Below are 27,827 nucleotides of genomic sequence, written 5' to 3'. Positions count from 1 at the left end.
GTTCCGTCTCCTCGCGCCGCCTCGGCCGCCCCCTCCGGCTGCGGCGCCCGAGCGAAGATGGCGAAGACGTACGACTATCTGTTTAAGCTGCTGCTGATCGGGGACTCGGGCGTGGGCAAGACCTGCCTGCTCTTCCGCTTCAGCGAGGACGCCTTCAACACCACCTTCATCTCCACCATCGGTAAGGGGCCGAGCGGCTCCTCGGGGCCCCGCGGGCGGGAGGCGAGGAGGGAGGGGCGCGAGGGGCCGCCGGGGCAGGGCCTGAGCGGCAGCCTTGGGGCCGTTAGGGCCGGAGGGGCTCCGCGCTGAGGAACCACCGCCCCGGGGCCCGGCCCGGCCCTGCCCTGCCCCGCCCCGCTCTGCCCGCCGCTCCGTGCCCGGCGCCGCGCGGCTCCCCCGGCCGTGAGGGGCGGCCGCGCCCCGCCGCTCTCCGCCCCGCCGCTCTGTGCGCGGGCCGCGGCCGCATCAACAGTTGGCCCAGGGCTCGGGCGCATCGTTCCGGCCCCGGCTGGGGCGGGGGGGGAGGGGGAGGTTGCGGTCCGTGGGAAGCGCGGCCCGGGAACAGAACGCGGCGCCGCGGTAACGGATCGCGGACCGAGCGGGCTGTGAGCTGTTGTGTCGCTGCGGAGCGTTTGGGGCTTGTGTGCGAGTTTCCAGAACGTGGACGAAGGCCCCGAATGCCGGAGCGTGCAGAGGCAGCTCCCTGCCAAAATCTGAAGCTCGGCCGATCTGCTTTGGTGAGGTGTCAGGCGCTGCCGTTCTTAAAGGACTTCTTGCTCAAACGATCGTAAGAAGAATTTTAAAGTTCCTCTCGGAGATAATGCTGCATTGCGATCTCAGATGAAGCTCAAGAGTTGTGCTGACCTGCTCATAGCTGGGATTGCTTTTGGGATTAAAACCGAGCTTCCTCTTCTGGGAAGGAAGAGGTGAACTGCAGCAGAGTGTGTGAGTGTTCAGCACTGCGATGCTGCTGCAACTGAAGAGTAACACTGAGATAAGGAGTGAACTCTTCTTGCGGTAAGGAAATGGAGGCACGGAGCTGAAGCAACACGTGGCTTCTTGTTTCTCCCTGCCTGGTCTTTGCAGCCCTGTTCAGCCCTGTTCCATAACTGCAGCTAGCAGAGATTGAGCAGCAGCTTACCTGGAAAGGCACTTGGCTCTGTGTGGTAGATGTGAAGTCTTAAACCTTATTAAGTACTGTGCAGGATTCCAAAAAAGCCTACAGCAGTGTCATACTTCTCATACATGGGAAGAAATGGCTGACATAAATGGTGTCCTCCATGCATCTTGGTGGCTCTTCAGCTGCTTTGCTTTTTGGCGTGGTTCTTTTTCTGTCTCCCTGATTCACCTCAATGTCTCAAGGATTGCAGGTATGATTCTTTGTTTCCTAACTTAGTTATGTAGGGTCTGTTCTCTTCTTCCTGAGTGTTTTCTTTTACGAGGGTCCTGTTATTAGCAATAATTTACGAAAGTTGGAAATTGAGATGTACTTTTGGTTCCACAGGTGGTAAATGTCATTTCATTTCAGTTGCATTTTCCTGTTCGTACTGTTTGCTGTCCTGTTGTTTTTTAGCAAAGCACTTCCCAGGAGGAGAGTTGGCAATGCAGAAAATAGAGAAACTGTTCATACAAAGTGCTTGCATGCTTAAATAGAAGTATTCTTTTTTTTTTTTTCTCCTTCTGTATTCCTCATGGGTAGCCTGTATCACTTCTGGTTCAGTCACGTAGATCTAATCTGTGTGTTCTCATAGGTGCTTTTTCTTTATCCAGAAGGGGGGCAGTGAGTTCGTGCTGGCTGATCAGAGCCACTCGGTTTTAGCGTCACGGCTGATAACATCTGATGTGCTTCAGGGAAATCTGTAACGGTTCTGAGTTTATTCGTTGGTGGATACAGCACAGGCTGCTGTGGTGTGGAGGGAGCTGCGGAGAGGTGATGCTCCTGCTGGTTGAAACTCTGAGGTCCCCAGATCAGCGTTCAGAACTAAGTACACTGCTTCTCACTGTGATGGAAGCCAGCAGGCTGTGGGGTTTGTAGCTTCTCCAAAAAGTGGATGGGGGTTCCTGTGAGATATACGTTCAGCTCACAATGATTTTGATGAGTACGCACTGTATTGCGTGCTCTCAGATGTGCCCTCCTTCCTTTCCTGACCCATGTTGCTCCTGGCAGGGCCGGAGTTCCTTTAACTTTGGAGGTCTGAGAAGGCAGCACATGCGTGAGGTGTTTTGGATCTGCCTTCCACCTCAGCGCTGTCTGTGAGAGGTGGGCAGTCAGAGGCTTCTCTCAACTGTGTGGTGTTCAACTTGTGGTTGTCTTCTGTCTTGTATTGTACGAAGCAGTGCTATGATGGAAGGGCCTGCAAAACATCTAAGCACCAAATGTCTTTGAAATGTATTTGTTCTTATTGTTGTTTACTAGCTTCAGTTACAAGAGCAACGGAAACTTCTTTCACTGAGAAAAATGGAAATGCTGTTTTACTTGGAATATTTGAATAACTTAGGCTCAGTGTTTGTTACAGGGATGAACTGTAGTTACTCTGTTTTTGCTTGGCATGCTTGTGTTGTTCTGAACAGCATGTTTTGCCGATTCTCTTCTCTTCTGCAGTCATGCAAAGCAAGCCTTTCAGGCTGAATGCTGGTACATTGCTTGGAGATTTGCAGATGGTCCCCTTGACTTTGCTACTCAGGATTGTTAGTGGTGTAATGAAGGCTGTGTGGTTTCAGACAGTAGGGGCTTCCAGCCTGTGCCCTGTGGCCAATCGTTGCATGAGGAGTAGGATATGAGTGCAGCGCACCTGTATTTACTGTAATATATTGGTCCTTTTTGTTTTTGAAGTGCCTCATGGCTCGAGATTGTCTCCTTGTCTTGGGGTAACTGAACTGGTTATTGGATTGTGCCATCAGTATGAGAAGTGAACCACTGGTCTCTTTCTCAGGTGATGCTTTGTGTTGCTCCACGCTGCTGGGGCTTTGCCTGTGGTCAGCAGCTTTGCGTATTTTCGCACAGGGCTTTGGAGCTCTGTTTGGAAACCCTCTAAAAGAATTGACAAGTCGTAAGGGTGCTGTGCTCCCTGTGAGGATCAGCATCTCGTTAACATGGGATGAAACCTTCTCCCCTGGAAACATGTTATGTAAGGCTATGTTATTTAGTTTGCTTCCTGAGTGGAAACTTCTGCTTTCGCACAGTTCTGCATGGAAAATAAAGAGCAGTTGTCAGCTATTTTTCGTACTTGAACACCACCTAAAGCAAAACTTTATCTTGGAGTATCTGGCATGAATTTTGTTAGTATTTTCAGTGTGGTGCATGCGAAGAAGGAGCGTTAATTTAGAAGTCTCTGCGTATCCCAACTTGCTGTTTAAGGAGTGCTGGCTGGTAAAACTGGATTGGGTTTATCATTCCAAATAATAAGGTCTATTCTTTGCGTCTCTTTCAACTTGTTTAAGCTGTTTTCGCTGGGAGTGAAGTCGTATCTCTTAGCTGATAGCTTTTCTGACTTTGTACAAGGGGTTGCTGACTGAAACAAGACGCTGTGCTTACTCGTTAATCCAAGATGATATCAGCATTTGGCAGGAAGTTGCCTGCAGGAGATGTTTCAACTCTCAGCGCACTGACTTGTTGGTTTTACAGAAGTGACTTTTCCATGGCCTTCATCTTGCAAAATAGGACAGGGCTCCAGCAGCTGAGCACGTGTGTGCTGACCTTATAACACTTCGATGGAAATCCTCTGAACAAGCAGAATTATCAACTTCCCTTTTGCAATGAAATCTCTGTAACATGCAGTGGAAATTGTTTTAGTGTGCTCAAGTCAAACTGTGCCTCTTTGAATATTTCTGCTCTCCCCTGCAGATAATGTTTAATAGACAAAGAGGGCGGTGCTGGATTATTATGATTATTCTTGTGGTGATGATTGCCTTCCTCCCCCTCTTTGGTACCCGCTGTTCTCATTCATTTGGTTCTCATTCATTTTCCTGGGCTTCTTCAGATGGTGTGAGTGCAGAAGAAAACATGATAGATCATCAAAGAGAAGTCAGGGAGGAGCTGTAGGTGGTACCTCATTAATGGTAGTTATAATTAGGGAATTGTAAGGGAGATTGTGGAGTGAGACTAGTGTCAGTGACTCGGGTGGTGCTGCAGTGTAGATGGAACTGTGTGTGCAAGTCTTGCAGTGCTTGGGACTGTGTGAGGAGGTCAGAGCCTGCAGTGGAGTGCAGGCAGGCAGCAGTTTGGAGGCAAATCTGAATCTGGAAGCATGGTTTGGTTTGCAGAGTACAGTGATGGTGATCTGCGAGATGTTTCCCTGATAATCAGAAGCACTGCAGTTGGAGACAGCTTAGGTTAAAAACATTCCAGTTAGCGTCTCTTCTGACTGCACATCTGATAGCTGCTAACAAGTCAGCTTAGACTTTGGTTTTCATCTGCTGATGAGATTGTGCCACTCTTTCATATTCTGCAGAGCGCCAATACAAATGGAATGGCTTGGTTTTTATTAAAAACACTTCTTCAGCTTTCTTGCTTCGTGTTACTGTGAAGCAGTGTGACAGATGTCTGAAGTGTTTTATGCCTCTACTTAATTGGCAGATGGAGCTGTCTCTTGGTTATGTGTTATCTGGTTATTTGAGTGGCAGCAGGGCAGCTCAGAGCTGCTTTGTGGCGTGGTTTGAACGTGGAGTTAAGAATACAGACCAGCATTGAACGAGTGTAGGGAACTTATGTCTTTTGGTTGGTGCAGGCTTTGAGGGAAGTGCTGAGGGCTCAGAGCTTTTCTTTGGGATTTTTTTTAGTGCATCTGCATTAGGGCATCCTTTTAGAAGGATGTCTTGTCCTGACTTCTTCCCAAATTTAACTGGAATTCATAATAGGTGATGAAGAGTACATGCAGTATTTATCATGAAGCTTTATTTCACGTGCTAGGATTTAATTGCTAACAGATACCTGATTTCCACTGATACCATTGTTGATCTTACTACATTGTGGTAGCTTGAATACCCCATCAAAGTGACCGTAGATCAGTACAATGAATCTGTTCCTTTCCTAATGTGAACAAACTGAATAACTTGCATGTGCTCGCGCTGCTTAAAGCTTTAGTACAAGCAGGGTTGCTCCAGAGGCGTTGAGTTGCATGCGAGTTGGAACTCAAGTTAGCAACTTCCTGTTCCAGCTGCGTGTTTGCTTTGTACCTCTAAAGCTTTTCACCAACAGTTGTAACTGGTGTCAGTTTAATCTTGTGGTTTACAGCGAGCTTTCCTCCGAAATGAGGCTGTGACACCTCATTAAAGGCAGCCGAAGTCGTGCGTGTCGTAGAGGACTTCTGCTCAGGGAGAACAAGCAGTTGAGCAAGTTTAAGATGATTTATCCTAGTTTTGTTCTATTCTACAAACCTGCTTTGGGCACCACAGAATAAAACTGATGGAGAACGTTGGTTGTGTTCTCGTGTATGGATGGCAGTGTGTAAGAACATGCAGAGCAGGTAGAGCACTGGGGCTGGGCACCAAGTCTTGCTTCTTGGGAAATGCAGCTTGAACTCAGAAAATGGGTGAAATCAAGCTGACCGCCAGCCTGGGAGTACATACACTGCCACCAGCTGCTGTGCTCACTGTGCAAAATCTTCCTTTCTTTCATCTGCCAGAGAGAAAGAGCTCTTCTTTACTGACACAGTTTGTTGTCTGTATGCTGAGACGTCTGATGGGATGAAAGACGAAGGCATCTGTGTCCAGGCAAGGGTGGAAGAAAGCAGAAAGTCACAGTAACCACTGGCTGGAAAACTTTTCTGGCTTAGCAGAAGTACTGTGAACATCCAATATAGGAAAAGAAGGTGAAGTGGCCATTAACAGAACCTTGAATAAATGAAAAGCAAACATGAAAAAAATGAGCATGGCCCTGATTAGTAAGTTATGTGGTTTTGCTTGATGGTTTAGGTAGTAAGAGTCTTTCAAATAAGGCTTATTTTCTTATTCATATAGGCAGTTAAATAAAGCAGCCCTTCTTCCCCCATGTCCTTCACTTCCCTAGCAGAAAAATCCCCGTGCACTTACTCCCACATGAAAACATGAGTTTAAAAAAGCCTCTTTTCAGAAAGATGTTTCAAAATCTGTTAAGAGAGCCATCTTCAAAAATAAGTTCTGTAACTTTAAACTTTCTGCTTAGCCTTTTGCCTTGCTGTGCGTTGCTTTGTTAGGAACTTCATGTGCTCTCTTCTAAAACATGGCCGTATTTCAGACTTTGAGTAAAATTCCTTTACTGGATAGTCAGTCTCAAGGAATGTATTTCTTACTGAATGAGACACTTTCATCTTTGCACATAACCAAGGTCTTTTCGGCCAGAGCATCGGTAACAAAGCTGTGAACTGAATGCTTCCCCCACTTCTCCCTCTGTTTTTCTCTTTGTGTTGCTGATAATTCCCACGTGAGATGTATTTTTTGTCCTGGAGACCTTAGAGACCTGGAGAGTGGGGCAAGTTTCTGCTCTGTGAAGTATTATCCATTTAATTCACGAGCGGGCTATTCCTGGGGTATTGCTCACCTTCCCAAATTGCTTTTTACTGTATAGCACTGATTTGTAATTTATACTGACTGCCTACCATTATCCAGTTCATCTCTCCTCTGGTCTCTGATTGCATCTCCATAACCCTCAGTCTCTCAAGGGGGTGCTGGGCAGGATGGGTATTGGTTACAGCAGTATGAAGCTGTACAGATTGACTGTTCTCATCAGCTCATATGTCTCAGGCCTGCAGCTGGCAGGGTCTGTGTGAGCACTGTGCTGTGTGCTGCAGGGATGGGAGGTGCACAGGGCACGGTTTGTGCACTGTAAGGGTTTCTTAAGTGATAATGACTTGCTTCTTTACATCCTGAATTCTGCAACACTGCATGGTAGTTTTTCTCCTGGCAGCTCCTTTAATTGTAAGTATGCAGCAGTATGGTCCCAGCAGTCGTTATTTCTTCCTTCTGAGTAACGAGGTCAGAACAGATGTTCAGACTGATTGGGAGCCCTTCAACTTCAGGAGGCTTTTTTGAACAAGGAATAGCATCTCAGTTCCCGACTGCACAGTCATGTAGTTCCACCTGGACCTGAAGTTAGTGAACCAAAGCAGACCTCATCTTTCCTGGCTGTTCTCACCATCGCAACTGAAACAGCACATCAGTAATGAGCAGTGACCTCTAAATCACAGTGGCAAGGCTAGCATTGATCATGTAAGATTTTCTTCAATAAGTTTTTTTTCCAGTCTCTTTGATGCTTAAGATACCAATTTTTGGATGAAACAAGCACTTCTTGCTGATAGATAATTAGTTCAGAGTAGCCTTGGTTCAAGAGGACTTATGTTTTCTGCATCTACCTGCACAGCCGCTGCTCGGGTGATAGCATTGGTGAGGTCTGTGCAGGCATACCTGGGAGCTACCTGCCAGCTGCCTTTTGGTCCTGTGAGCTCAGGGCTTTCATTTCCTGGTTGGCCCCATGGAATCTGTGGGCTCCTGCTCATAGGTGAGCTGTGGCTGTGCCAACCTTTTCTCTAAGGTATGCCATCAGATGATGATAGGCTGAATTATGGAATTCACTCAAATGAAAACTGACCTGACCCACACAGGGAAGTGCTCAGTCACCACTACTGGATGGCAGCACCTGCCGTAGCTTCGGCTGCCTGTAAGGCTGTGGTCGCAGATCAAGTCTTGTGGGGAGGGTTTAAATATTTGCTGCTCCCAGTTGCGTGTTGACTGGAAAGAAATATGTTCTCAGAGCAGCTCAGTTAGTGAATTCCCCTTAGCCAGTCTATAAATAATCCTTAAAATAAACAAAATTTGCTGTCTGTATGGTAAGGCAGCTTCAATCTGTGTCATTTTAAATAAAACCGAGTTACCACCAAGTGTGGTTTATTTTCCATTGCATGAGTAACAGATGGGGGCTAGGTTTGATACACCTCCACAGACCCAGCCCTGTGAAGTTGTGGAGGTTTGTAATTATACTCGGAGCAGTAGAAGGAAATTCATTACTGCTGTTACTGAATGTTCCGTAAAGCTGGACCGAGGGTTTTTTGGTGTTTAAAATCACGCGATTCAAAGCACTCTGAAAATTCAGAATTGTGAGAAGCTGACCTGCAGACCTTTCAGCATTCACACCAAAGCCACAGTGGCAGCTTAGCCCATAGGAGCTCTGCTCCAGCGCTGGCTGTGGGCCACCGGGCTTCCTTCTCACTGTGACAGTCAGTGCACACCATGGGCTGCTGAGCTGTCCCAGGGTGTACCAGGTCTGATTCTGTTAATTGCCAGTTTTATTCTGAATGTCCTGTTGCTTTTTTTTATTAACAAGTAATTTGTCTTAAAGGAAGCTGGTTGGGAGCTGTGGTGCAGCCGAGGAGGCCTGTGCTGGAGGAAGCTGCAGTTTGCTGAATTTTACAGAGATTGATTGCATCTTGGTAATAAGTTTTAAGTGCTGGAGAGCAGGAAACCACTGTGTGCTATATGTGTGTGGCACCTACGTTCTTCATTGCCTTGCCTCCTTGTGCCACTTGTATTTGCTTATCAGTGTAGTGGTTAAAGTTTCCTTTATGATCTTTAGTCTATTAATATTTTTAAAGGTGCAAGACACTACTCTGTTATCTTTGCATAGGAAAACTGTGTGATGTTGTTTGCAGGGGTGAGGGATAAGCTGATGAAAGGCCAGCTAACCCAACGCAGCCTGCACTGCCCATAGTTTGGATGCACTTTCTGTGTTCTCACAGGCTGCCCAGAAGGGACTGAGTACAGTTTTGTTCTCTCTAAGTTGTAAAAGAATGAATAAAACTGGTTATGCTTCTGTGTAATTTTAAAATAAATTAATCTTACAACTTCTCAAAAACATATTGACCTTCACCCTGGTGCAGTGCCTGATGTTAATCTGTATTTTCAGTGATGGCAATAAAAAACAACTGCATCTTGAATTAACAAAGTGATAGAAATTGCTGAGATCATCTGAAAATGCAGTGCAGATGTTGTTAGGGACTAAAGCCAGAAGTTCAAGTTCAAAGTGACTAGACTTTGTTCTTCAGCATTATGCTCTATGACGCTGCTATGTTGCAAGTGTTCCCCGCCCTGCTCTTCATAGTCTGATCTTGTTTCTTCCTCGGTCGTTTCCTAGGTCTACTGGAAATGCCTCAAGAAAGATGGAATGTGAAACCAGCTTTCTGAGGCATCAGTGTACTGGTTGAATCTACAGCAGTAGATAAATGATGGAGCACCATAAAGAGTCTCAGGGGCTTGGGAGGAATGAACAACAAACAAAAAAACTAAAGAAAATAACTCGTTTGATCCCAAACCTATGAATCCTACTGCTGGGAACAGCCATCCTGCTGGTAGCTATTTCCTACAGCTTCCTACTTTGGATATTTGTGACTTAATTGCTGTTTGTTCACAAGAACCAGAAGCCTGAAGTATTCAACAAGCTGAACGTAAAGTGTGTTGATTTTCAGCCATCTGCCTCTTCTCATTTCCTCTTTCTATTGGTAGGTTTCAAGTCATCGTGCTCATTTTGAAGTGGTTTTTAGTTCAGCCTTACTCTGAGCAACTGCAGGAAAAAGTTTCCTTTCCTTTTGTCTGTCTGGAAGAGCTGCATGTTGCATCTTGCCATTAAATTGCAAAATTGTCTTTGTATGCAGTTCTACTCATTGGAAGCAAAAAGAACCGACTCCCACAACTCCACAAATCAGTACAGTGTGATAGGAGGGAGCAGTGCAGTGTAGTTGGAGCAAGCTCAGCTTGAAAGTTGCTGTGTAGATTCCAGTCATTCTGTTGCTGTGTTGCTCAAGAAGGATAAGGAGGGTTTGTACCTTGCCTCCTTTCCTGCCTTGTGATGAACTCACTTTGATTGCGATCGGTGTCCGTTGGTGATAAGTGCCACAGCCATTGGTGCCACAGCCATTGGTGCCACAGCCATTGGAAAAAACCTTCTTTCCCTTTAAAAATTTTGCTTCTTCCACTCTTGCTTCAGGAGAATAAGGTAAGATTTAGATGAGTGGGGAGTTCTTGCTTAAGAGCTTGGGGTTTTAGTTATGTGCAGTTCAAGCAGAATAGTCTTCAGTGCGATAAATGAGATCTGATGGTGTGATGCGTCTTCTGTGTTCTTTGACAGACGGGTGTAAAAATGAGACTTGAGCAAGCAAGCCAGGTATTCATGTTTTTCACTGCTGCTTTGCTAATTCGGGATGTTTAATTGCCTTTTTTCTAAAAATTCCTTTGGCTTATGTATTAAAAACAAAACCTAAACCATTTAAAATACTAGGACATTGAGGACTCATCTTTTTTTTTTTTTTTAACATAAATTGCATATTGCTTGGCTAGAGTTGAAGAAATACTGTCCAGCTGTAGATACGCAGCAACTATATGCAGTCAGAGTCTGACACTTAATTTGCATCCTGAGAGGTTTAAATTTCATGGTTGATGTCTTACTACAAATACACCCAAGATAAGCTTGTTGTTGTAATTGCACGCACTCTATGGACTTAGTGAAATAGGAAGCCTATTAAATTAACTTGTGTTGAGGTCAACCAGAACTGCCAACTGATCCACAGCTTTCTCACTGGTGAGGTCCAGCTGCTGCAAACTGCTGTTGAGCTACATGAAGAGTGAAATTAATATACTGGATAACAGTCATACAGAGAAATACTAAGGAGAGAGAGGAATACAGAGAAATACTAAGGATTTGGAGTTTTTTAACCATTTGTATGATTGAAGAACATGACCCTTCCATGGCCTTTGGTTGTGAGCACAGTAAAGAGTGGAGAAGCCTTTCCCTGCAGCTGGAGCTGCTGTACTGATGTACTGGCTCCAGCCAGAATCCTCTATTTAGGTTTGCTTGTGTTGGAGCACAAGACAAAACCTGTATGTCCAAGCAGAGGTGTGTTGCAGGGAAGTGTTGTGGTGCAGGCCTAGCACTGAAAAACAGACATCCCAGCTCTGACTGGTGAGGGTCTCAGCTGAGGAGAGAACTGGAGTGCCTTGAGGCTGAGCTGCTGCTCCAGAACCCACAGTAGCAAAAGGAACCATTTCAGCCTTGCTGCTCAAGTGGTTGTTCAGTTCTTGCAAGAATTGCATCATACATGTTGATAGCAGAAAAATACTGATACTGAACATGGAGAAGGAACCTCTGAATCTGTGATGTTGTGTGACAACAGGACTGAACAACTGCACTGTAGCTTAACCATGGGTAAAATCTGCCCTGGTGTTTGAAATAAGGAGAGTGTACGTGGGGGCATAGGAAAGAGTGGAGTCATGTTGGCAGAGAGCCCGGTGTGTGGGATGGATGTGACTTCTGGTCTCAGTCACAGGGAGCTTAGGCAAGGCTGGTGTGTGTGTGCATCCAAACCTGTGAGGCACACTGACTTTTTGAGTGCACACATTTCAATCATTGTGAATGAGTTGTTGTCAGTTTTCGTGGAAGCTGTGTAAGAAAATATCATCATCCTTAGTAACATGAGATGAGAGGATGCACCCCTGACCTATAGTTGGCAAGGATCTGAAAGCAGTAAACCCTCTGCTCCACTTACCCCCATCCTACAGTGGAAGTATGAACAGTTATAGTCCTAACAAACACAGTTCTCAGCACAGACTTCATCCATGCAAACTGCAAGTCTGCAATTCCTTTAATAGACAGTTTTCTACTCCTGTCTAGTACCTGCAGATTCACTAGGTAGAAGTCCTGCTCCCAGACTTTGCCATGTTCTGGCTCTGCTTTGGCCATTACAAGTAATTATCCTGTTTGCCCTTGTGTTATAAAAATAAATCTAGGTCTGTATCTCCTTAAAAACATCTAGAACGTAATTTCAGATGGGCATCCCAGTGCTGCAGGGCTCTTCCTCCCTTCTGGACAGGAGAGTGTTGCACATTGCATTTTAGAGCTGCAAGTTTTTGATCTTTTGCAATCAAACTTCTGGATTCGTGAATGGCTCTTTTAATCTCTTCAAGTTTTTATATCCCACTGCCTAATTATGTGCAAACGAAGAATTCACCAAGGTAGGAAATTCTGCCAGTAATGACTTTTGAAATGCCGTGGTGGTTCAGGTGTTGAAGTGCCACGAATGCAGCTCGGTAAGCAGAGCAGTGCTCAGGCAGCTACAGGCTGTGCTCAGGGGAAGTGGTAGCACATCTCACCGGGCTCCTGCCCCGAACGTTTGCAGCTCGCCGCTTCCTGTTGCTGAAGCAAAAGAACAAAAGCAGCGCCAGTTTGCAGTTTGCAGCTTCTTGAAAGTCGCAGTCGCGTTTGTTAAACTTGGTTGTCTTGTGGCAGATGTTTATGGATTTCCCCTTTTGCTTTTCTTTTAGCTTCGTCTTTATTCAAGGTGAATTTTGGGGAAGTTCCTACTAGAAAGTTTGATTTCTGAGAAGCTGTTTTTTGTGCACGTCTTGTTTTGGAAATCCTGGTACTGTAAGGGAAATGAGTAACTGCAGGAAAGCAGTCAGCACAGGGCTCCTACCTGCAGTGCAGGCTCGCGCTCAGGATGCCATCTCTGCTGGAGTCTCCTCCTGCTGTGTTTTAGCTTTGGTAGTTTACGGTGAGCACAGAATTATCTTTAGCCATGGTAGCCTCCAAACTGTAATCCTGACAGTTAGATTTCAGGCCTAGGCACACAAAAAGCTTTTAAAATTGCTTTGACTTAGTGTTGTCCACAATACGATCCCCTCTACTGAAAAAGTAAACTGTGCTTCTGTAACTTTTGGGGAGAAAATAAAGAGCGAAGATGATTCATTCTCAGATACAAACAGTGAAGCGTGATGTCAGCACATGTTGGACCTGGTTAGAGGGAAAATCTTTATGGCAAGGTAGATACAAAATTCTATTGACAGATGATAGAAACAATGGTAACACCTTCCAAACTTCCCTCGCCTACAAGAAGGGTTTGTGGGGTTGGTTTGGTTTGTTTTTTGAGCAGGCACGTTCTTAGCTTTGGTGGAATGTAGGTTAATGAAAAGATCCGTTTGTAAATCCATTTGTGAGTCTTGGGAAATTAGGATTGTAGCAATAATCTCAGCATTTTAAATCAATGCAGTTAATTTTGTGCAGTGGTAGAAGTGCTGGTATGATGTGTGTTTCTGCTGATGTGTTCTAAGCATGTCGCACACCAATATTAAGCAGCTGAAACTCAGTGTTTTCAGTATATTAAAGTATTAATATTGCACGTGAGAGGAAAGAAAGTCAAGAACTTAATGAATGTCTGTATTTCATTGTGTCACTTTGTAGTGTATGAACGTAATAATCTCGTGGCTTATTTCCAGTGCTTCCTGTTTAAGCTATGGTTAAATTAATAAAGCTGGAGACAGCGCTTCCCTGCTGAAGACACTCTTGATAATTGTCATTTAAATTTCAGGTGAGAAATGAGAAAATGAGAAAAAAGAAGAGGGGACCAAAAAAGCATCTTTTACAGCCTGTGACTAACTATAAGCAATTGTGTGAGATCTAGTGAAGGACAAACAGGTTGCCAACTTCACACTGGATGAACCAGGGGAGGGAAGGAAGGTGTGTGGGATTGAAGGATCAGGCGGCCCCCTGTGGGACCTGAGCAGTCGTGGTTTAAGCTATGTTATAGTGAACACTAAAGCTGAAATAGTCTGGTGAAAGCACTGGTCTGTTTGGAGATGTTGTTTAGAATAATAATTATTTTTTTTAAGTTTGTATTTAACAAGTTGTACAAAGGAAATGGAGTGCTTCCTTTTCATTTACCACAAAATTAATGTTTCTCTGGCAGGAATTGACTTTAAGATCAGAACCATAGAATTAGATGGGAAGAAAATCAAACTGCAGATATGGTAAGTACTCCGAAGTAACTTTTCAGTGAGTTCTGAATTATCATTGAGCAGGATTGTGACAGGACAAGGGAAAACTGTTGCAAATTAAAGAGGGGAGATCTGAATGGGACATAAGGAAGAAGCCTTTTACGCTGAGGGCGGTGAGGCACTGGCACAGGTTGGGTGGATTCCCCATCTCTGAAGATATGCAAGGTCAGGCTGGGTCAGGCTCTGAGCAACCTGATCTTGCTCTGGATGTCCCTGTTCATGGCAGGGAGTTGGGCTAGATGACCTTTAAAGGTCACTTCCAACTCAAAAGATTCTATGGTTCTGTGATTGTACAGCTTGGAAGTGAAGATGATGTTGAGGGCTGAAGAAACACAGGCATGTTGCTTCTAGGTGGTATTTTCCATAATTAATGAATATCAAAACATTGTTATTCAGTTTTAAAAAGAGCTCTAAGTACAGAAAAGCATGAGGAAAAAAGCATATCTCAATGAAATATCGGTTTTCTTTGGATTTTAGGGATACAGCAGGCCAGGAGAGGTTCCGCACCATCACAACAGCTTACTACAGAGGAGCCATGGTGAGTGCCCTTCATGAAGTTTATGTGCAGCTAGTGTAACTGTTGTGCTGTTCTTAAATTGCATCGTGTAAGTCTCCTGCTGGAGAACTGGGTAGTTGTCACTTGTGCCCTGGGGAATGAAGTGTTTTTCTTGTTCTGTTTATTTTTTTGTTACTTGCTGATACATTGTCTAGTCATAGTTGTTGTTGTTTTTTTGTGGTAAAACTCAGAGTCTTTTTTTTAATATAGTTAGCGTTTGTGTGGATTGCAGAAAGAAGCTAAGTTGCCAAGCTTGAATTAGATGGCTTAATAATGCAATGAACCCTTTTGTACATTTGAAATATTTGAAGAATGAGTAGTAAATGACTTTAATTCCAATAATCTCTATTACTGAGTTGATTGTTCTCTTCTGTTTTTCATTACCGTCAGATGAGAACACAGAATCTGCACTAGAAATACAATCACCTGTAACATGAATGGGTTTTTTGCCTCCATTAAGAATGACTTGAAGTCAAATAGCTGTCTTCATGGTTCTTGTTACAACTATGTATAATGGCTCTTAATGCCATGATTTGAGGTACCCTAGATCCATGATTTAAGGTACTGTAGGTCCAGTCATTCTTAATTTAAACTTGCTGCTGGTTAGCTGTGCTGCTACAATGTGTTCCTAGCACCTTCCATGAATGGATCTGTCCATAGGCTGGCTGTGGGTTCAGGTAACTCCACTGTCAAGGAACACAAATGGCAAAGATGTTGCTTGTGGCTCTGGTTGAGCATTTTTGCACTTAAAAATAGTTTGGCAGTGATGTGGTCTTCTTCCACTTCCCAGTCCAGGGCTGCTTTGTCTTATGTAGAGTGATTGGGTACACAATGAGAAATGGAGATAAGCCTGGCAGGCTGTCCTCAATGCAGCTGTTGTATGGTTTCACAGGCTCTGCAGCTTGTTGAGAGCCTGTGTTAGTTCACATGCATAACTGCCTGAAAGAGCTGAAGCTTTTGTGGGAACACCTGAGGTGATCTTTCTTGAAAGAATCTGCAGACTCACAGGTCACACAGGTTTATCATTCTGCCTAGAGAGGCTGCTTCTGAACTTGACATCAACAATCCTGGTTGCTGTTGTAGTAGGGATTGTGAATTATTCCTGACTACAAGCTAGTAATTCAAAGCTTCCTATTAGCAGTGTGTTTCTATGTAGTGTGTTTCTAAATCTAATAGTGCCATGAGATGTTAAATAGTAATATTTTTGGGTAAGCAAATGCATAGTGCTTTGAAAATTATTATTGTTTGTAAGTCCTATGTTAAATTTCTTGTAAGTACAATTGAATGGCAAACATCAGGGGTCAACCAATATTATTAGCTCATCTAACTAGATTTTCTTAATTTTGTTTAGGGAATTATGCTGGTGTATGACATAACAAATGAAAAGTCTTTTGACAACATAAAAAACTGGATAAGAAACATTGAAGAGGTAGGTGCTTTGTAAAAGGAGGCTTTGGAAAATACTACTTAATCATTCTACCTTAAGATTTCACAGGGAAGAATAATGGTAAGATAATAACTTACCTTCACGACAGCAGCCAACGTGTTTATGACCAAGTTAGACTATGCACTGAACAGAACTGATTACCAGTGTGAAGAATGTTGTCTCCTTCCTGTAGGTGTGAATGGTTGAAAACCAAGGTTTAATAAGTAATAGTGAAGTGTTTCAAAACTGATCTTGCTATGACTTGTGCTGCTCTCTTGCTTTTGGGTTTGTGTGTGGAAAGGCTATACACCTTGAGATCTCGCTTCTTCTTTGCACTGAGATGATGACAGATCTGTCTAATTCCAGTTGCTTTTGTGTTTGTAGAATTAAAGATTTTTATCCTTTTCATTTGGTCTAGCAGAAAGAAAGCTTAACCACTGTGAATTATTTAACAGGACATGCTGTCAATTAGAGTGAGATAATTATGAAGTTAGAGGATAGTGCTTATCTTTATTGAAGCTGTAGTTAGGTAACAGAATCTGTTTTCTTGTTCTTTGTTTTTTGGTGGTTTTTTTGTATATATGTTGTGTACCACCACCCTTCCCCCTAAAAAATAAATCCATAGGCTTTTCTTTAGTATTATTCTTTAAATAAGCAAGTTTATTGTATTAGTGATCAATTTGATCCAATATTGACTGGGCTAGAAATGTGTTCTCACTGAACTTCTCTTTTTATAATTATTTACTTAATCATTTATTAATAATCTATTTTAAAAATGGAAATGTAGTATGTAATGGTACCTCAATCCCATTGTATTGTTACACATAATTTGTTATTATAAGTAGATTGAATGTAGGAATCTTTATTCAAAGCTGTTTCATTATTTCAATATTAGATTGCCTGTTCCAAAAGTCATTACCTTTCTCAGTAATGCCTTGCCATTAGTTATGTTTTAGAAAAGATGATGCCCATTTGTGGCTGGGTTTGACACAAGGAGTTCTTTGAAATCACGGTGCTCTTTGTTTCTGAGAGGTGACATCTTTTGCTCCCTTCAGCATGCCTCTTCAGATGTAGAGCGAATGATCCTGGGTAACAAATGTGACATGAATGAAAAGAGACAAGTCTCCAAAGAAAAGGGGGAGAAGGTAAGCTTATGCTGACTTTATTCAGAAGCCAGCTTTTCTTAGTATTCTGGCTGTAAGATACTTGCTTTTAGGCACATGAGAGAGGGCACATCTCACACCTCTTGTTTTAGAAGTTTTTGATGTAAGATGTTATAAGTTTGGCTTGTTTTTAAAAGTCTGCGTTTGAGTTTGAATAAATTTAAAGTTATCCTTGATGTGAGGGGAAGAATCTAAAGAATGCTCAGCTTTGCTGTAGCATGAAGTCTTGTAAGTCTCAATAAAAAGCTATGTATGTAATTTAGTCAGCTCAGTGTGGTGGTTACTGGCCCTTCTCCTAGGTATAGGATGAGACTAACTAGTTCAGTAAGAACAGAATGCTATGGAATAGAATGCTATTCTGTACTAGAATGTAAGAGTACTATGCAATAAACACCACCATGTATCCAGCTGAAATAGTATAATGGTTAGTAACACAACTTAGAGGATGGTTTTAGGTACTTATCTGTTCAACATGCACATAGCAGTGAAGATTTTAATTCAGTGGTTTTGGGTCTTAAAACTTCAGTCCTTTGTGAGCAGTTAATCTTTTTGAGGGGTTTGAATTTACGTGGAGATGCGGCCTGGTTTAACATTTTTCTGTTTGCCTGGTAACTTTAATGCTTTATTAAAAGAAAAGTAGAAATAAAGCTTCATTTGTTTGCAAAGCCTGCTGCCGTCTGTACCACCTGTTGTATTGTGAACTTATGTGAAATACTCATTTGCAAAGGAACTTCGGAACAGCTGAAAAATTTTGATGTCTCTTTCAGTTAGCAATTGATTACGGAATCAAATTTTTGGAGACAAGTGCAAAATCCAGCATAAATGTGGAAGAGGTAAGAGATCAGTGTTTATGCTTAGGTGTGTGTTGTGAATATTCCTGTGGAGGCATGTTGCATGATCGGTAACTAATGGGCTGACTGACCTGATCTAGGACATGAAGTCACACCTGGTTCCTGGCTTACCAATCTTGTCCTATTTAGAAAGCTGTTGTAAAACCTAGAGCTTCTTGTTTTCTGGTAATGTCTGGCATTATTTTTAAGTGGATTGTTAACAGAGTGCTGTTATTGTAACAGTTGCTTTAAATTCCAATTGCAAGTGCTCTTGGACCGGAAATAGGTAGAATTTTAAACCAAGCTCTGTGGAGGAAATTGCTTTTGAGATTCTTTATTTTCAGAACAACGTGCTGCTGTGCCAAAGAGTCTTCAGGTTACTACTAAGCATGCTATGAAGATGAGACTGAAGTTTTTGTTGTAAACACGGAACATCAGCATAGACTGTCATAAACTGATGTTAGAGGAGGAAGAAAGCTAATACTACTCAATCTATAGGTGTGCAGTCTGTTTTCTTGCAAACAAATGCCGTGCTAAAAACACCAGCTCCATATTTGCGAGAGCATTAGGAAATAAACTGGGAAGGTAGAGTAGCTCAAGTCAAATCTATTTTACCATGAATCACTATTATCGTCTCAGGGAGTGTTGTGTGAGGATGTTAACTTCATGAAAAACGTGAGCAAGAAAATAGTATGATATCAGAAGGCAGATACGTTGAGATTTATTCATTCAGATTGGAGGCATTGTGCTGCATTGGGAAGAGTGCTGGACCTGATTTTCAGAATCATAATGATTCTTCTGGCAGTCAGTAGAAGTGTGAGTATTAGCAACTGATACTGATGGTGGATAGCAACAGTCTCCTAATACAAGGTACATACCTTTCCATTTCCATTTGGAAGGTAGACTTACGTTTCATGGCATGCCCTGCAACTTCATTTTAGCTCTTCTAGGCTATTAAATTAGTTTAATTTAGTAGCCAAACTACTTGACTATGAGTACTTCTAAAAATTGTTACGTGAATTGTGAAGAAAGAATAAATAGATGCAGTCGGTGTAGACACTCAGCAATTAACCACTTAGTTTCATTTCCACCAGAAGGTGAAACTGGTGGGGAATTGCACACTTGTAATACTGTTGTGATCACAAGTTAGTTTATTTTATTGGCAATGACTTGTTTGCATTAAGTGCTTTTGTCCTTGGATGTATTCAGAACACAGTGAGAGAGTAAAGGTTTACAGTTTCTTCAATCTGGAATGTATTTAGAGCGTTGGTATGTCCAGGTACTCTGAAATCTTACTTTTTCTCGATTTAGGAGAATTGCAGCATGTTTCTGCTGCAGAACTTTCTCTGCTCCTTTGTATGCTCAAGTCTGGGATGCTGAGGTTGCCAGAGTGGCCAGAGTGATTTATTTTTTGTTAAGGAATGTTGTAAGCAGGAAGAAGGGCTATAGGCAGCCCCAGGAGTGAGAGATTTGGAAGACAGAAAGAAAGCCAATTTTGATGTGAATTGCCAGGTGTACCAGCCTCAAAACTTTCTGTACATTTCCAGTTGCAATGTGCAGTACAGTTTGACCAAAAAAAAAAAAAAAAAAAGCCAGTTAATGTATGTAGCCTTCTATTCAACAGATGCTTTTTGTCCAAGAAGTAGGCAGTTGGGAAAGCTGTTTGCGTGCTTCAAAATTGAGAAGGATAGAAACTAAAACTATTTTTTTTCTTTGAAAGAATGCTCATTGCAGTGTTAAATAAGCAGCTTTTGTGCACTGTGCCTTGCAGCTCAAAGTGCTGTGTAGCCTACAGAATGTTTGCATGTCTGACTACTCCTAATACATCTTTGAATGTCTCTGTTGACTGATTCCTCTTATCTTATTTTTCACCAGGCTTTTTTCACACTTGCACGGGACATTATGACAAAGCTCAACAGAAAAATGGTTTGTATTTCCAGTGGCATACAAAGTAGATACACTGAAATTACTGTCAAAATAACTGGCTTGCTAGTAGTAGCCCTGTCCAAAAGTTTCTAGTGATTGCAGTGGGTTCTATATCAAATTTGAGTGAACAGGTAGGGGGAAAACGGGGAGTGGGGAAGAGCATTGAGCTCAGCGATGCTAGGAGAAACTGCGCTGCAGAGCTGCTCCTGAAACACACACTCTATTTCTTAGCATGTTGTTCTCCAGCTAACATCCTAGGGAATCAAGTGAGCATCCAGCACAGAGCTGCTAGGACAGTTCATCCAGTAGGGAGCTTAAGAGCACAAGATCCATAGGAAAGATTTAATGACCTGGGCTTTCTTAGCATATTGAAGGGAAGGCCGTCTGCAGCTATCTGAGGAGCATTTTACAAAGGTTGTCGTGACTTTCCGTGCTGGTGCCAGCTGATATAACAGTGACCACAAACTGGTGCTTGGGAGCTTTATCTTGGGCACTGGGGGAGGTGGAAATCATCATGAGGGTTTTGTAGCTCTGGAATAGGTTCTGAATAGGGCTATGGGTCTGTTTTTGAAAGTTTCCAAAATTCACGTAGGCAAATCTGTAGGTGGCCTGATCAAATGTTAGTCACAGTGCTGCCTCGAGTGAGGGGCAGGAGCAGATGATCTGATCAGTGACCTTTTCAACCAGTCTTTCTGTGACATAATCATAATCCTTAATTCTTTCTTAAGTCATAAGATAACATGCAGCTTTGATATAGTGAGGCAGTTCTTAGTTGCTCATTGCTCTGTATTTGGAAAGCATTGTTGCTCTTACAGTTAGTTGTTCATTTACTCTGAAGGGTAATAGCAGACTATATTTACCTAATTTACCTGTCACAGAAGAGAGCAAGATTCAGTAGGTGCCATATTTGATTGTTAATTTCTTAGGCTGATTTGCAGTCACTTAGATATACAAATTCACTAATGCAATAACTGCCATTACCAGTGAACAAGGATTCAGTGATGCAAATTCCATTAAGCAAAAGCAGTTTGTTTTCTGTTAAAGGAGCAGTGGATTTCACAGTTATGCTGTAAACTAGCACAGATGCTAGAACTCAAGCTGATCTTAAGTGTATGCATCTTCTCTGTTTCAAAGCAGTCACTTGAACACAAATACACATTGGCATGAAATTGTTCTTTATTTTCTGTGAACGTTACCACTGAGCAGCCTGAAACTGGTGTGTTCTTTGTCCTTGTGGCACTGTGATCCTTACTTCATTGAATGTCAAATTTTGTAGTCACCCCCTGAGCTAATACTTGAGATTTGGACCCTTGGACAAATGTTTCTTTTAAAGATAAGCAGCTCTACGAAGTGATTAACAGAGCCTGGATAACTGAGAAGCTCAGGCTGTAACAGACCATTCCTCCAGTTACCATTTTGCAAGAGGGAGATGTAGTGGGGAAATCAGTAAAGCTACAATCGGTTTTAATTGATGTTGCATTTCATGACGTTGATGATCTTTTCTTTTTCAGAATGACAGCAGTTCATCGGGGGCAGGTGGGCCGGTAAAAATAACAGAAAATCGATCTAAGAAGAGCAGCTTCTTTCGATGCACGCTACTTTGATGAACTTTTAACAATAGACTGCAGCACACTTAGAACCTTTTCTGCTTCTTTGAAAGCACAGGGTCACAAAGCCTCAGAAATAATACCACCAAGCTGCTGCTGAGAGCTCCATTGAACGTAGACTGCGATACACAAAATATCAAGTGGATTTTGCTCACTAAGCCTATTGTTCTGTCAGGCTCCTCTTTCTCAAATATGGAAGCTATGAAGTGGAGACACAAATGCAAGAGTTAACTTGTTTTCCTTTTTTACTTTCTGTTTTATTGCCTGTTGCAAAGCTGCTATGTTTCTTTTAACTTTGCACATCCAATTAGCCTCTTACTGCCTGTTACAGCACAATCTTACATTCGTATTTGCACAGTTTCACTTGTAAGTAAGATTCTTAACAGATTTGTGCAGATTTTTCCTTTCTTTTTTTAAACAAATTTATTTTAAAGCAGAACAGCCGGAGGACAGATGAAGTCACTTCCATTATTTTCTTTGCTGTGTACTTATGGCCGTGACTGCATTGTGGGTGTTGACACCATAGTGATGAGAATTACTCTAACAATTGACATTTAACAACTTGTATGAGTTCTGTCTCATAGATGCACAAATCTGTTCATGCAGAAGCAATGGCTTTTATTCTGAATGTAGTATGTTGCTTTTCTTTCTTTACCAGATATAGAAAAGTTGTGTTCTGAATTGCCAGTCACTGTCTGATTTCACAGATGCACCTTTTGGTAATTTTAATAAACGCTGTGTCTTTCCTCACTTAACTCCCATTTGTTAGCTCAAACTCTCTGCACCTTTTCTTTGTTTTTATGAGGAAATACACTGTGGAGTTGAGATCATCACAGATTGGCCTCGTTGCTCTCACTTAAGTGGCTTGTGGAATCTGAATGCATGAGTTTTGAGTAACCACTCTGTGGATTCACTTGCTCAGAATGACTGCTCTAACGGTGACTTTGATTTCTATTTTAATGATAAAGATGGTCTGTTAATGTCTGTAAGCATCAGCCCGTGTTAAAAAGGTGTCCAAAAGTTAGCTTCCTGTCTGGTTGCTGAAGTTCATCAAGCTCTGGCACTGCATAAAGGGTCACACTCGGGCTGGAACGTAATATTGGTTATGCAGTTAATGATGAATGTATGAAAGCCTCGTTGGTCTGCTCAAGCAGTACAACTTTTTTTTTCATTAAAAACTGGTACAGTGACCTAGACTGTTAGAAGCAGAGTTGAAACTTAGTTGCCTTTTTTACTCAACTGAGCATTGTATAACATAGTCTGTGTTCCTACTACTTTTTTTATTGTCTACTAAAATTTTTCCTGGATGAGCAAGTAAAATAGGTGCTCTAGTTCTGTTGATGTGCCAAACTTGGACCATTGTAAGCTTTAACTACAAGTTTGTGTCCAGCATGTTTGTTATTAGGGGATAGGTGCATTCTGTCATTGTCAAAGTAATGCCTCTGACTTGCTTGCTTTTGCTTCACAATGTTGTCAAGTTGCAAACAGTGAATTGGTTGTTACTGCAGATAACTGCTTCATTCGTGGTGTCCGGTACTGAATTTGTCATCTTGGATCTGTTGTAAATACTTTGAAAGTGAACAGACCAATAGCATTAGATGCAAAAGGACCTTTGATTTGAAAAGATCTAACAGTAGTAGCTGGTTCTATAAAGACTGAAGTGTTATCAACCTGTCCCCACTTGTAGCTTAATAGAAATAGTTACTGTAATTAGGTGGTGAATCTCATAATCTTCTGTTGCTGCACTTAAAAATCGTAATGGCAACAAAGGTTTAGTGGAAAGTCAAAGCATCCCTAACTGCTCGGTTGTCTACCCTTGATGTTGTTCTTGGACAGGCTGAAGCAGTTATGTTTTCTGTATGTTTTTTCTTTTTCTTCTTTCGGAAATTAAAAAAAAAAAGTGCTTCTGTACAGAAAGTGTTGTGACACCAATTATGAATGTTGTTGATTTTCAGTAATTTACCTCCGACTTACTTGGTGTCGTAATACTTTGATTTTTATCTCAGGGGTTGTCTGCAAACCAAAACTGACATGTTCTGTGTTTGGCACCGTTTACAGAATGCTTTGTGTTGTTTTTCCTGTCTTCGCTGTGTGGTTAAGTGTACATTCAATAGTAGTCTCCATGAACTTCCCTTTGAAAGAGCCTGTAAGTAGGAGAGTCTATGAAGTGCTTCTTGAAGCAGCAGTGAATTGGGGTATCTGCTCTGTATTTGGGGGGGGGGCGGGGGGAGACACGCGCTATTTTCTTACATTTAGCTGTGCTAAACTGTACATAAATGTGAGGTAAGACCATAGGAAATTCACTTTATGCATGATAAAATGATGCAGTAAATATTTCACTTTGCTTAATGTTCATGTAAAGTTCATCTTTTTCTATTTGTAGAAGAATTTAGTGCAATTTTGTTGTCCCCTGCTGAAACTGAAGAATTCTAATTTCATGTGGTCTTATGGATAAGGTAAAATGCAGATTTCTCTCTGTTTTGCCCCCACCCCTGTTCTCCAGCAGTATTAAATGGCTGAGTGGCTGCACTTTGTCAGTGTGCTAACTTCTGGTCAGTATAGACCTTTCTGTCTACGGTCTGCCTTGTCAGACATAGGAAGCCGTGCTGTATCTTCGTGTGCAAATCAGCTGTATGTTTTACTGGGAACTTCTTAGCTATGTTTTGCTTTAGACAAGTGGGTGACGATAAATGACGTGTTCTGCCTAGGCATCAGATGCTGGGTACTACAGGCTTTTCTAATACCAGTATGATTGTTCTGTGCAGTCTCTGTCGCTACTTTGCTCAAATCTATATAACCTGAATTTTGAAGGACTCAACTATACCTCAGCCAACTAGTTAGTATTCTCATGTTCATTAGTATGAAAGTCATAGAGTTATTCATTAAGCAGCAAATGTATTTCTGTTTTGCTCCAGAGGTTGCCATTAAGCTTTTAGGAGAAGCAGATGTTTCTGGTGGATTTTAATGGAATAAAACCACTGTTTGTGCTGTTGAGGTTTTTTGAAATATTTCTCTGCCCTGTGTCTGTGTACTGCATCTTGACCAATACTTTTCTAAGTGATTTAAAAAGGAATGTGGTCTCAGTGCGTTGCAGTTTTAGCTTCCAGTCCGTGCTCAGCAAAACATGCACAAGTTGTTTTTGTTGAGTGTATCTAGAATATTTGATTTACTTACTGTCTTACTGGAAGTTGTAGTATTATTAAAGCTTAAACCACTCGAAACATAGCTAACTTTTCTATTTGGAGGACAGACTTAAAGATACTGGTTGAATTTTCAGACCTGTAGTTGTGGTTTTTCTTTTTTGCTTTCCTTTGTGCCCTTTTTTACATAAACTATTTCCACTGTAAGTACATTCCCCTTTCTGGTCCGCTGAAGTCATTTAAAAGGCATAGTCATTTTCACAAGTGAAAAAAGGATTCTTGAATATACATATTGCATTAAAATATTGTGAATGGATACTGATTTGAAGTACATGAATGATATGTAAAAGTGCATAAGTGTTATTTGTGGAAATGCCCTGTTATTTTGCTATCTGTTAATGTAACTGAGATTTTGCAACGTTAAACTTGTTAAGGATTGGTCTGTAGGTGATGATAAATAGGCCTTTTTCTTCTCCATTCACTGAACTGCTTATAAATTCTTATAAATAAAACTTGTATTTCTCTCTTCCACAAAAGCAGGATTTCCACTGATTTTTCTTGTTTCTGAAGAATTTAAGTATTCTAGTGCATTCCTATGGCCTTACAGATGTTTTTGCAAATAAAACTTCAATTACAGTTATTTTAATGCAATGTAGCTACTAAATTCAGACTAGAGAGTATAGTCCTTGAGAAATTGCTTAATTTTGAAATAGAAGTGTTCTACTGTGTGTGTTTAAGCACATTTTTATCTCTGATCAAAGGTGTAATGTGAAAAGCTCCTGCAGATAAAGTGATCTTGTCATGTGATTAACCTGTAAGCCTAATCATTGTGTATTGATGTGTATAGACAAAAAAAATCCCCTCCCAAAAAAACCCACTTTAAATTCTAATGGTTTTGTTATTCCATGTGAACTTTTTTACAATAATATGTCTCAAATAAAAGTTACGTAATGAAAGAATTTGGAGTATTTTGTATGAAATATTCCACATAGTTGTTAGAAGGTTGGCATTTCCACTGTGTTTTCGATGTCTGTTGTGGGTAGTAGTTCAGCTGACTTGCCCATGTAAAGCTGTAACTTCAGTGATAAACCACAGGTATTCTTGTATGGTTTTGTTTGCACCTAAACTTGTTTGGTTTTCAGACATGTCTGAAATGTCCTTTATTCCTGGAGAGATTGCTTTTTGTAGAAATTAAGTATATTATTCCAGTGACTGTAGGTTTTATAAGGAAGTGTTTTGTCAGTGCATCATGGAAAGGTACAGGTGCTGCTCAGAAGGTACTTGGGAAGTAAAGATAACGTAAGAGACAGTCTCCAGTTTGAGTAAGAGTTATTTAGTCACTTGTTAAGTTGGGGATAACTGACTATTTTCTTTTTGATTGTTATTAGTTTGTGTGTGTGTGAAGGGTATGGTCTTACCACTCCTACATAACCTGAGACATAAATATCATCAATATGTTAGGTATTGCTTGTTGAGCCTTATTCACCGCTGCGTGTGGAGGGATTTGACAGAAGTATTTGATTGCTATTGTATTATCAATAGCTTTTGACTTTAAAGTCATGTGGTTTGCAAGTCATGATTGGTTTGATATTAGAGAAGGAAGGAGCAGCTGTGTCTGTTCAAGACCAAAGCAGATGAATGGTTGAGACACCCGGTTGGGCAACCCAGTGAATTTACAGGAAGAGTACTTCACCATGGATGACAAGTAGCTTCTAAAATTTATGCTTTTTACGTGTTCCTGTGGTAAACTGCATTTAGCTGAAATAGTGTTTTGGGTCTTTTTACGTCCCACAAGAGCAAGCTGCAGTTAGCTTCTTGTTAACGCCTGTTGTTATTTTGGCATTTGCTTTCTGTACTCAGGCTGCTTCTGGCAGACAAGTTTGCTCCTTTAGGACCAACTGTTTAACCTTATCTTTCAGTTGTCTTCATCTGAATTGGGTACAGATAATTAGCAGTACTAAAATTACTTCTGAGAACCTTTTAGTTTAAACAGAAACGAGTGGCATACATCTGCACACCCCAACAGCATTTTAAGTTAGCATTCTCCATTTATTAAAAGGAAATAGCAGGTATGCTTAACGCTGCGTGAAACTGGTGGTTTATTACAGTTCTGGCTCTGTCTTTTGACTGTGAACCAGGAGTTACTACAAAAGTAGCTCTCACACGCTTACAGATCCGGCGCAAGTTATTGGTACTTGTGTAGAACCTGGTTTTATGGTCTGGTAAACTGCCTTTTTTGTGAATAATGCTTTCCAACTTAGTTGACTGGTGGCTCTTTCAGACTTCTTGGACTGTGTCTAGGTCATCAATGTAATGTCAGATCTTAAAATTCCTTTTACAGTTCCTTAGAAAGGGGAGGTTCGGGTTGGACGTTAGGAAAAATTTATTGTCTGAAAGAGTGCTTAGGCACTGGAATGGGCTGCTCAGGGAGGTGCTGGAGTCATCAACCCCGGGGGTGTTCAAGGAACATTTAAATGGACATGGTTGAGTGAGGGAATATGGGTGGTCGGTAGATGGTTGGACTGGATGATCCTGGAGGTCTTTCCAAAGCTTGGTCATTCTATCATTATTGTGTTGTCTTCAAAGTGAATGCAAATTCTGTCAGTATTCAGTGATTGTTGAACTCTTCACTCTTACTTATTAAGCATCTTCTGTGAGGAGGTGACAGGAGTGCCTTGCTGCAGCAGTGACTTCTGGCAGTACTGCACAAGAGTGCCTGTGGCACAGCTGCAGCCGCAGGGCCTCAGTGAGGCGGTGGTCTCAGGAGAAGCCCTGAGTGGTGTTAGTGACAGTTGAACTTGTTCCAGAATGGGTTTTGATTCCCTGGGAAAGCTGCCATGGGGTCCCTGATCCCCCAGTGCGGTGGGATGCCTTTGTGGAGCAGCACGGAGCAGGTTGTGCTGCTGGGGACACCCGGCATTGTGACGGAGGTGGGCTGAGCACTGCTGCACCGCTGCCTTCCTCATTGGTGGCAGTGCCCAGCACTTCTTTGTGTGCAGACTTTGGTTGGACTGCTGGCACTGTGCTCATCTCTTAAGAGTGTTTAGCCAGTGAATCATCTATGCTGTACTTGTGCTTATGTTAATACATTTCTTTTTTAAAGGGAAAGTTGAACGTTTATCTTCAGTATTGTTTTCAAATCCTTGGGGTTATTCTTTCCTTTTTTTTTTCTCTTTTTCCATCCAGGCACCACAGCAGCTAACTAGTTCTGGTGTGTTCTAGATGGAGGATGGTGTTATCCAAAGAAGCCTGAGCAAGCTCTGGCCGTGCTTTTCACATCAAAAATGCACCAATGCAACCGAATGCTTTTGGGCCGCTTCACCTGCTGCGTGACGATTGTAAAACCCGCATTGATACTTTGCACAAATAAAATACAAGGAAGAGGCAA

At 41.9% G+C, this 27,827-nt stretch overlaps 1 protein-coding gene across 3 annotated transcripts; it reads left to right on the top strand.

Annotated features, from left to right (window-relative positions):
* Nucleotides 1-27,827, top strand: RAB8B (RAB8B, member RAS oncogene family). Of its 3 annotated transcripts, XM_042875982.1 has the most exons (10): nt 1-181; nt 13,704-13,764; nt 14,269-14,329; nt 15,699-15,776; nt 16,829-16,918; nt 17,704-17,769; nt 19,642-19,692; nt 21,204-21,228; nt 23,683-23,755; nt 27,626-27,827. In XM_042875982.1, exons 1-9 carry the CDS (start codon nt 58-60, stop codon nt 23,730-23,732), a joined length of 606 nt encoding a protein of 201 aa, XP_042731916.1. In that variant the 5' UTR covers nt 1-57; the 3' UTR covers nt 23,733-23,755; nt 27,626-27,827. The 3 variants fall into 3 exon arrangements, with proteins under 3 accessions (XP_042731916.1, XP_042731917.1, XP_042731915.1); XM_042875983.1 differs by lacking the exon at nt 23,683-23,755; XM_042875981.1 differs by lacking the exons at nt 23,683-23,755; nt 27,626-27,827 and having other exon boundaries at nt 21,204-22,054.

Source organism: Lagopus leucura, unplaced genomic scaffold (genome assembly GCF_019238085.1).
Source record: "Lagopus leucura isolate 7727_CA_CO unplaced genomic scaffold, USGS_WTPT01 Super-Scaffold_100015, whole genome shotgun sequence".
NCBI lineage: Eukaryota > Metazoa > Chordata > Aves > Galliformes > Phasianidae > Lagopus > Lagopus leucura.
The sequence above is the reverse complement of the archived record's forward strand: the minus strand, read 5'-3'. Positions and strand labels throughout refer to the sequence as shown.

Coding starts and splice junctions, on each gene's coding strand:
- RAB8B (XM_042875981.1), top strand. CDS start 58: ATGGCGAAGACGTACGACTATCTGTTTAAGCTGCTGCTGATCGGGGAC. Junction 182..13,703: donor CACCTTCATCTCCACCATCG/GTAAGGGGCCGA, acceptor TTTCTCTGGCAG/GAATTGACTTTAAGATCAGA. Junction 13,765..14,268: donor AAAATCAAACTGCAGATATG/GTAAGTACTCCG, acceptor TTTGGATTTTAG/GGATACAGCAGGCCAGGAGA.